Source organism: Colobus angolensis, unplaced genomic scaffold (genome assembly GCF_000951035.1).
Source record: "Colobus angolensis palliatus isolate OR3802 unplaced genomic scaffold, Cang.pa_1.0 Scaffold769, whole genome shotgun sequence".
Classification (NCBI taxonomy): domain Eukaryota; kingdom Metazoa; phylum Chordata; class Mammalia; order Primates; family Cercopithecidae; genus Colobus; species Colobus angolensis.
Window position 1 is genome coordinate 30,499 of NW_012121476.1, and position 9,662 is coordinate 40,160.

Genomic DNA, 9,662 nt, shown 5'->3' on the forward strand with positions numbered 1-9,662 from the left:
TGTTCTGTCGCCCAGGCTGGAGTGCAGTAGTGCATTCTCAGCTCACTGCAACCTCCACCTCCCGGGTTCAAGCGATTCTCCTGCCTCAACCTCCCAAGTAGCTGGGACTACCGGCGCGCGCCACCACACCTGGCTAATTTTTGTATGTTTAGTGAAGAGGGTGTTTCACTATGTTTCACTGTGTTGGCCAGGCTGATCTCAAACTCCTGACCTCGTGATCTGCCTGCCTCAGCCTCCCAAAGTGCTGGGATCACTGGCGTGAGCCACCGCGCCCTGCCAGAATGCTTTTTCAATAATTATTCTTTGAATGGGTCCTTCCCATCATTCAGGTGACTCAACTGTCATTCCCGAAGAAAGATCTTTCCCAATCATCTGACTTTACATGGCCACCCTCCAGCTTCCACTCATTTTGTTTTCTAAAGCATTCCAGAACAATACTACCTGCTGTGTTTGTTTCCCTACTAAGCTTCTCCCTAGGATGTGGGGTCCGTGAAAGGAATGTGGATAAGAACTTTTCCTGGTTCACAAAGTTAAACCCAAGGCTGAGGTCATACATGACAGGGGCTTGTAAATATCAACTAATATTTTAATATAAATGAGTCTGAAATCAGGACACTTCTGGGTTCAAGTCCCCGCTGCCACTTTCTAGCTTCTGAGTGACTTCAGGCAAATGATTTAGCTTCTCTGGACCTCTTTTTTCATCTGTAGCTTGGGGATAACACTGACTAACATGGTCACACTGAGCACTGCAAATCTAGCCTGATTCCCACTCAGAATGCACGCCCGGCCTCGCTGTTTCAGGAAGGCTGTCTCCGGAATTCAGCAAGGTTAAAGGCAAACCTCTGCCTCCACAGCCTGGCAGGGGACTGGTGGCAGGATATCAATCCTGCGTTTCAGGGGTCTAAAGGAACATAGATTTTGTTTTTGGTGGAGAAAGGACAGAGCCAGAGGCTGGGCAGCGAGCGGGGCCTGCTCACCGCTTGGAGATCTCCTGGTAGCGCAGCTGCAGCTTCCCCTGCAGGTCGTGCTGTGGGAAGAGGAGAGGGGAGGTCGGCCTGCAAGGCACCCCAGTAGAAAGGACAGGACAGGGCGAGAGACCAGGGATGGCCCGGGGATGCGCATTTTGGGGGAAGGCAGGGGATGAACACTCGGGGAAAGGGATGTGGGTTCTGCAGGTGAAGAGGAAAGCCAGGGTCCGGGCCCACAAGATCCAAAGCTAAGGAGGTCGGGGCCTGGGGAAATCCCAGGCCTGAGTGGTTCCCAGGAGAGGAGAGGGTCCCGGGCTGAAGGGGTTACGAGTTGAGGGTTCCCAGGGAGATTCGGGGACAGCGAAGGGTCCCGGTTTAGGAGGGAGGTGAGGAGCAGGAGCGGGTCCAGAAACACGGAGCCCGAAGCCCCCCAGAGTACGGCCCTGTCCGCCCCGCGCACCCCAGACGCCCAGTTCCGCAGCCTCTGGATGAGACGGGTGGCGGACGCCATCTTCCGTCCGAGATGCTGAAGGGCGCCGCCAGTGACGTCTCCACCGCGGGGGCTGCTGGGAAAGACGTGGCGTGCTCTCGCGAGACAGAAGTGGGCGGGGCTAGGACGTCCTATAAAGTCTCTCTGCGGAGCACGTGACTTCTCTCCGCCAGACCGCCGCCGCGCCATCATTATGGACACCAGCCGTGTGCAGCCTATCAAGCTGGCCAGGGTGAGGTGGGGGCCCGAATTTGGGGGCAGGGGAAGGGAGTGGAGGAGCCGAACGGGCCAGGTCTGAACCCAGCTTCTTTCCTCCAGGTCACTAAGGTCCTGGGCAGGACCGGCTCTCAGGGACAGTGCACACAGGTAATCGGGTGGGGGTATTTGGCCGACTGCCGGGGACCTAAACCCCTACCCTGTCCTAGTCCCTGCCAGCCGGAATCCGGGAACCGATGCTCATTTCATCCCAGGGTTCTGATGGTTCCCTTTAACGATCTGTGTTCTGGGTCCTACACGTTCTCTGAATTCGTATCTCCTTCGCACTTCGCGGTGCCTTTCCGCGGGTCGCCCTAACTTCTTCCTCCCCTCCCTGGTGGGGACCCGTAGGTGCGCGTGGAATTCATGGACGACACGAGCCGCTCCATCATCCGCAATGTAAAAGGTCCCGTGCGCGAGGGCGACGTGCTCACCCTGTTGGAGTCAGAGCGAGAAGCCCGGAGGTTGCGCTGAGCTTGCCTGCTCGCTGGTGGGTGCAGAGGACACCCCTTTGATAGACCCTTGGTTGGTGGTAGGGAGGCTTCTTTAAGCCCAGGGTGAGAGGGTTTGGGAAGCAGAGACTGACCAGAGGGAGGCGGGAGTTTGCCAGTTGCTGCAGGGCCTGTTAGCATCTCATGTTTGGTTCTGTTTACAGGGTCTTGGATGTTGGGTTCCACCACTTGGCCGATGGGATTGGTGTGTCACAATCTGCTCCTTTATTTTTTGCCCGCCACGCGGAATTGAGATGCTCCTTTTAAATAAAGCATTTGTGTTTCAAGTTAACTCGGGTTCTTGTCTTGGTTATGCGACTAGGGTTTCTCTAGGTTTCTTGAGTGGCTCCCAAGTGGTCACCGATCCTCCGCACTCTGGACATCCTGGCCGTGGGGTCTTGCAAACGAAGCTTTTCTTTTTTGAGGCGGGGGGGTCGTGTTTGTATATGTGCACCCTCTACCCCGAACAAAACACAAGCGTAGTAGGAATGTTTTATTAGCAAAGAAGTTTCAGAGAGTGGGTGAAACAGGGCTATATCACTCCTTGGTCCCCACCTCACTTTGGTGGGGCCAGGCTGAGCCCCTTCCTGCCACAGTCACCCCAACTGAAATTGCCTTTCTCTTCGGCCAGTGTTAGCCTCTGAGCAGAGGACCCTGGACCATTCTGTGCGCCAAAGACTGAGGTGACTGAGGAGGAGATCTCCCCACAGCTAGGTGTAGTGAGCCAGAGGGGGCAGCTCACTGAACCTGGGGGTTCTCTCCATTGTCGCTGCATTCTCCTTCACCAGGTGTGGCTGTCTGGGAGCCAGGGGGTGACTCGCTCTGGAGAGAGGGGAAAAGAGGGGGGCCTGCTGCAATCTCCTTAAGGCAGGAAACGTGGGATTCAGCACCAGCCTCACCTAGTGGAGCCAGGCTGCCTGGTTTGTATCCTACCTCTGCCCCTTCTGACCTGGAAGAAGCACTTGACCTTCCTCCCACATCTCTTCCAGTGGGGCAAGTGTAGGTGTAGGTTGAAAGTATTGCAAGTTGAAATGTGTTTAATACACCTGATCTACCAAACACCACAGTTTAGCATGGTCCATCTTTAGCCTATTCAGAACGCCTTAGCCTATAGTTGGGGAAACACGTTTAACACAAAGCCTGTTTTAATGAAGTGTCGAATGTCTCATGTAATTTATTGAATACTCTGCCAAAGTGTGGTTCCTGCTAAGTACACATCGCTTTCACACTATCATGAAGTCAAAAAATTGTAAGTGGTACCAGGCGCAATGGCTCACACCTGTAATCCCAGCTACTTGGGAGGCAGGAGAATTTCTGGAACCTGGGAGGTGGAGGTTGCAGTGAGCTGAGATCGTGCCATTGCACTCCTGCCTGGGCAACAAAGCAACTCTGTCTCAAAAAAAAATACAAAAATGAGCTGGGCATGGTGGCACATGCCCGTAATCCCAGCTACTCAGGAGGCTGAGGCACGAGAACCACTTGAACCTGGGAGGTGGAGGTTGCAGTGAACTGCGATTGTGCCACTGCACTCCAGCCTGGGTGACAGAGCGAGACTCTTGTCTCCAAAGGAAAAAAAAATTAGCTGGGCATAGTGGCACGTGACAGTAGTCCCAGCTACTTGAGAGGCTGAGGCAGAAGAATCGCTTGAACCCGGGAGGTGGAGGTTGCAGTGAGCTGCAGTTGCCCCGCTGCACTCCAGCCTGGGTGACAGAGCAAGACTCCGTCTCAAAAATAACTAAATAAAAAATTGTAAGTGAAGCCATGGTAAATTGAGGTCAACCTGTACAGGATGAGTGGGCTGATACTTTTAGTTATGAAAGTGCTGAAACATCCTGGCACTTGCCATCAGAGTATAGTGGTGTTGGGGGCCAATGTGTTCTACAAACTCACCCCATCTCCACTCCTGAAGCTCTAGACCCCCTTCCCCACCCTGCCTGATGCCAAAGGGCTTCTTTTTCCTTTTTTTCTTTTTGTTTTGTTTTGTTTGTTTGTTTGTTGTTTTTTTTGAGACAGAGTCTCACTCTGTTGCCAGGCTAGAGTGCAGTGGCGCAGTCTCGGCTCACTGCAACCTCCACCTCCTGGGTTCAAGTGATTTTCCTGCCTCAGCCTCCCAAGTAGCTGGGATTACAGGCACACGCCACTATGCCCAGCTAATTTTTGTATTTTTAGTAGAGATGGGATCTCACCGTCTTAGCCAGGATGGTCTTGATCTCCTAACCTCATGATCCACCCGCCTCCCAGAGTGCTGGGATTACAGGCCTGAGCCACCGCACCTGGCCCCTTTTTCCTTTGATAACAGCCTCCCTGGCAGTAGGTAGCAAGAGCCCAGACATGCATGAAAGGTCTTAGCTAGGTCTCTGTGACCTTAAGTTGCTTCCCCCTTTGAGGCCTCAGTCTCATGACCTGGGGTAGTGTCAACCTCACTGGGGTTTTGCTGCTTTCACATCAAATCCCAGCCCCTGCCAGGCGCTCTGGTTTCACACCTGTAATCCCAGCACTTGAGGATGCTGAGGCAGAAGGATCCCTTGAGCTCAGGAGTTTGAGGCTGCAGTGAGCTCTGATCACGCCACTACACCCCAACCCCAACCCGGGTTACAGAGTGAGACCCTGTCTCCAAACAAACAAAAAAAAAAGAGCCACATAGGAGAATCTAGACACTGGTTCTGCACCCCTGGTGCCACCTTTGGGGAACAGAAAGGGAGGCCTGGGGCATATTTACTATCCTCTGCAAACTGAATTTGCAGCTGGGAAGGTTTGTTTCTCCAGAGCTGTGCTCACCTGGGTTTCGGGCTGGCCCGAGCTCAGGTGGGCATGTAGCAGAGCGGCCACCTCATCCTGCTCAGCCTCCAAGGCGATGGCCAGGGCACTGGTGCCCTCCTGTTGAACATTAGGGATAGTCAGATCCCTGAACCAGCCATGGGTGCCCCCCAAGATGCCAGCCCTATTGTGGGGTCTTACATTGTCCAGGATGGCAGGGTCGCAGCCTGGCTGGGCGAGCAGCAGCCGCACGGTGTCCAGGCGCCCATACTCACTGGCGCACATCAGCGCCGTGGCCCCATCCGCATCCTGCGCGTTCACATCAGCCCCACACTCCAGCAGGGCTGCCACCATGTCCTGTCGGCCGTGGCTGATGGCCAGCATGAGAGCGGTCTGCCCCGTCTGGGGAGTGGGGAAGAAGAGGGGACAGGCTGGGGTAGGCTCAGGGAAGGGAGGTCGCAGACAGGTTGACTCCCAAAGTGGAAGTGACTCCTGGCTGAGAGCCAAAGTGGGGGCATCCACGCACCTGACTGGCCTTGGCATTGACGTCGCCCATGCAGAAGAGTCTCTGGACCACGGCCATGTCCTCCTCCTCCCGCCCCACAGAGGTAAGTGCAGCCAGCATGAGGGCTGAGTAGCCGGCTCGGTTCTGGCGGTTGACCTCGCAGACCCCTGGGAGAGAAAAGGGGGCCGTCCACGGAGATGCCAACACCGCGGCCCGACTTGATCCACTCAGATACCTACCTGCAAGCCTTGGGCACGGCACCTGCATACAGGGTGGTCTCTTCAGCATTCTCCCCACAATAGCCACGTGGTTCCTCCCTTATTAGGGTGTTGCTCAAATACCTACTCAGTGAAGGACCTTCCTATTTCATCTTTTTTTTTTTTTTTTTTGGAGTTTTTTTTTTTTTTTTTTTTTTTTTTGGAGACGTAAGTCTCGTTCTGTCACCCAGGCTGGAGTGCAGCGGCGCAATCTCAGCTCACTGCAACCTCTGCCTCCCGAGTAGCTGGAACTATAGCATGTGCCACCATGCTTGGCTAATTTTTGTATTTTTTAGTAAAGACAGGGTTTCACCATGTTGGCCAGGCTGGTCTCGAGCTGCTGACCTCAAGTGATCCACCCACCGTGGCCTCCCAAAGTGCTGGAATTACAGGCATGAGCCACTGGCCCAGATCTCCCTATTTCAAATCAGGCAGGGACTTGGTTTTGTTTGCAGCTGTATCCCTCAGTACTTACAACGATACCTGGCACATAGTACATGCTCAGTTAAACATTTGTTGACTGAATCATGAACGGATATGTTTATTTTCATGGCCACCGCCCACCAAGCCACCATCGTTGCTCCCCTAAAGAACAGTGCCAGTCTCCACCCTTGACCCTGAATCAACTTCAGGTTCCACACAGCAACCAGGAGCAACTATTTATTTATTTAGAGACGGAGTCTGGCTCTGTCGCCCAGACTGGAGTGCAGTGGCACAATCTCAGCTCACTGCAACCTCTGCCTCCCAGGTTCAAGCAGTTCTTCTTCCTTGGCCTCCTGAGTAGGCACACGCCACCACGCCCAGCTAATTTTTGTATTTTTTATTATTATTATTTTTTTGAGACGGAGTCTCACTCTGTCGCCCAGGCTGGAGTGCAGTGACCAGATCTCGGCTCACTGCAAGCTCCACCTCCTGGGTTTACGCCATTCTTCTGCCTCAGCCTCCCGAGTAGCTGGGACTACAGGCACCCGCCACCTTGCCCGGCTAGTTTTTTGTATTTTTTAGTAGAGACGGGGTTTCACTGTGTTAGCCAGGATGGTCTCGATCTCCTGACCTCGTGATCCACCCGTCTTGGCCTCCCAATTTTTGTATTTTTAGTAGAGACAGGGTTTCACCATGTTGGTCAATGTGGTCTCGAACTCCTGACCTCGTGGTTCACGTGCCTCGGCCTCCCAAAATGCTGGGATTACAGGCATGAGCCACCGCACCTGGCCAGGAGCAACAATTTAAAATGAATTTGGTTGTCGGAGCAGTGGTGGTAGGCACCTGTAATCCCAGCTACTCGGGAGGCTGAGGCAGGAGAATCACTGCAGGGAGAGGCTGCAGTGAACCAAGATCACACCACTGCACTCCAGCCTGGGCGACAGAGTGACACCCTGTCTCGAAAAACAACAACAACAAAAAACCTGCCAACACCTTGATTTCAGACTTCTGGCCACCTGTTGTGTGAAGCAGGTCACAGTGATACTGTGATGGCAGCCCTAGGAAGCAAAACAGCCTGGTCAATGCTGCCTGTCCTGAATGAAACACAAATGTGAGCTCAGTTTCCTCTGGGATCAGTTCTGTTACCATCCTGGCCCCTGTTCCTCCCAGTGCCTGTTTGGATGACATTTCCTGGAGTGGCTGTTTTAATCCCTGTCTCCTGCCATTCTGAAGGCTCTGAGAATTGAAGTAGTTTAAGGAAATGAATGGGCAGGAGGGGCATAGAGTGAGGAGCCTGGGGAAAGGAGCGGGGTCAGAGTCATGAGATGGATACCCTAGTGAGGAAGGAGAGCTGAGATGAGGGACTGGGGAATAAAGAGTTAAGTCAAATGACAGCAAAAATGGCGGCCAGGCATGGTGGCTCAGGACTGTACACCCAATGGTTAAGGAGGCCAAGGCAGGAAGATCGCTTGAGGCCAGGAGTCTGAGGTCAGCCTGAGCAACATAGTAAGACCCCATCTCTTAAAAAATTTGGCCGGACAAGGTGGCTCATGCCTGTAATCCCAGCACTTTGGAAGGCTGAGGTGGGCAGATCACGAGGTCAAGAGATCAAGAGTCAACATGGTGAAACACCGTCTCTACTAAAAATACGAAAAGTAGCCGGGCGTGGTGGTGTGCGCCTTTAGTCCCAGTTACTCGAGAGGCTGAGGCAGGAGAATCACTCAAACATGGGAGGCGGAGGTTGCAGTGAGCCGATATCACGCCACTGCACTCCAGCCTGGTGACAGAGCGAGACTTCATCCCCCCCCAAAAAAAAAGAAATTAGCTGGGTGTGGTGGTTCGTGCCTGTGGTCCCAAATACTCAGGAGGCTGAGGTGGAAGGATCGCTTGAGTCTGGGAGGTTGAGGCTGCATCACGCCACTGCACCCCAGCCTGGGAACAAAGCTGTCTGTTAAAAGGGGTTGGGGGATGTTCCCTGTTTGGGTGGCATGCTGTGTGGGTGTCCATGCCTTCCACTAAGACACCAGTGTAAGGCGTCAGGTGGTAAGGAGGGGAGCACATAGAAATAACCAGAGTGCGGTCCCTGCAGGCTAGCCAAGGGACCCACCCATCTTCCTGCTCCCTCTCCCTTTTCTCTTGCAGCTTACCCTTGGCCTTGCTTAACTAAAGAATCAACCTGGCCAGGCACAGTGGCTTACGCCTGTAATTTCAGAGCATTGGAGGCCGAGGCAGGAGGATCACTTGAGCTCTGGAGTTCAAGAACAGCCTGGGCAACAGAGCGAGACCTCATCTCTACTAAAAATACAAAAATTAGCCAGGTGTGGTGGACAACACCTGTAATCCCCGCTACTTGGGAGACTGAGGTGGGAGGATCACTTGGGCCCGGGAGTTGGAGACCAGCCTGAGCAACATGGTGAAACCCCATACCTACAAAAAAAATTTAAAAAGAATCACCCTCTTTGTTGGCTTTATCCCCTGGTTGTCTTCTGCTATGGCCCTTACTACCGTTTGAAATCATTTTATGTTTTTACTTGATAATCCTCTCTCTACACTCTTGGCTCACCACCCCCACCACACACACACACTCAAAACTACACGTTCCTGAAAGTTCTGGGGGAGCAGGCATTTATTCAACGCACACTGGGCGGTTTGCTGTGGGTCTGTCAGGCAGGCAGGTAGGGTCGGGTGAGTGAGGGGTATGGAGAAGAGTTCACGACAGGCTGAAGGAGGATGACAGAGGCAAAGAGACAAGGGGTGGGGGCTGTGAAATGGAGAGGGCACAGGGGGGAACTGTCTCCATAAGGTCCAAGGATGACTGGAGTTGGGAATGGGAGCCTGTGAGCTGAGAAGCTGGGAGGTGAGGGCCGGGAAGTGGGGAGCTGGGAACTGCGATTCTGTAAGGGGCACAACTATTAGTGGCATCAAGGTCTGGGGCTGATGTTACACCTGTAAAGCTGATGTGGGGCAGAGTCCAGGGCAAGGAAGGAAAGCAGTCAGGAGGTTGGAGGGATCATGGGGGAGGATACTGAAATTGACAAGCGTCGGCCGGGTGGGGTTGCTCACTCCTGTAATCCCAGCACTTTGGGAGGCTGAGGCGGGCAGATCACCTGAGGTTAGGAGTTCAAGACCAGCCTGGCCAACATGGTGAAATCCCGTCTCTACTGAAAATACAAAAATTAGCCGGGAATGATGGCACTTGCCAGTAATCCCAGCTACTCGGGAGGCTGAGGCAGGAGAATCACTTGAACCCATAAGGCAGAGGTTGCAGTGAGCTGAGATCACACCAATGCACTCTAGCCTGGGCAACAGAGCAAGACTCCGTCTCAAAAAAGAAAAAGAAAAAAAAAGAAATTGACAAGTGCATCACAGTTCTCCCCACTTTCTCATTTGTAGTTCTCAATAACTATAGGCCAGGCACGGTGGCTTACTTCTGTAATCCCAGCACTTTGGGAGGCCGAGACGGGCAGATCATGAGGTCAAGAGATCAAGACCATTCTGGCCAACATGGTAAAACCC

General features: G+C 53.4%; 2 protein-coding genes across 3 annotated transcripts in view; one reads left to right on the forward strand and one right to left on the reverse strand.

Moving 5' to 3' along the window:
* The first annotated feature begins 1,279 nt into the window (after nucleotides 1-1,279).
* Nucleotides 1,280-3,211, forward strand: RPS28 (ribosomal protein S28). 2 transcript variants are annotated; one of them, XM_011928101.1, is made up of 4 exons: nucleotides 1,280-1,690; nucleotides 1,777-1,824; nucleotides 2,065-2,207; nucleotides 2,369-3,211. In XM_011928101.1, the coding sequence occupies exons 1-3, from the start codon at nucleotides 1,652-1,654 to the stop codon at nucleotides 2,185-2,187; spliced, it is 210 nt and encodes a 69-aa protein (XP_011783491.1). In that variant the 5' UTR covers nucleotides 1,280-1,651; the 3' UTR covers nucleotides 2,188-2,207; nucleotides 2,369-3,211. The 2 variants fall into 2 exon arrangements, with proteins under 2 accessions (XP_011783491.1, XP_011783490.1); XM_011928100.1 differs by having other exon boundaries at nucleotides 2,065-2,203.
* Nucleotides 2,685-9,662, reverse strand: part of KANK3 (KN motif and ankyrin repeat domains 3) — a 15,468-nt gene continuing 8,490 nt past the window's right edge. Inside the window, exons 5-8 of the mRNA XM_011928102.1 lie at nucleotides 5,488-5,633; nucleotides 5,163-5,363; nucleotides 4,983-5,081; nucleotides 2,685-3,026 (exon numbers count right to left, since the gene is read on the reverse strand). Coding sequence (XP_011783492.1) covers nucleotides 2,943-3,026; nucleotides 4,983-5,081; nucleotides 5,163-5,363; nucleotides 5,488-5,633 — 530 coding nt within the window. The 3' untranslated portion in view covers nucleotides 2,685-2,942. The remainder of the gene's footprint in view (nucleotides 3,027-4,982; nucleotides 5,082-5,162; nucleotides 5,364-5,487; nucleotides 5,634-9,662) is intronic.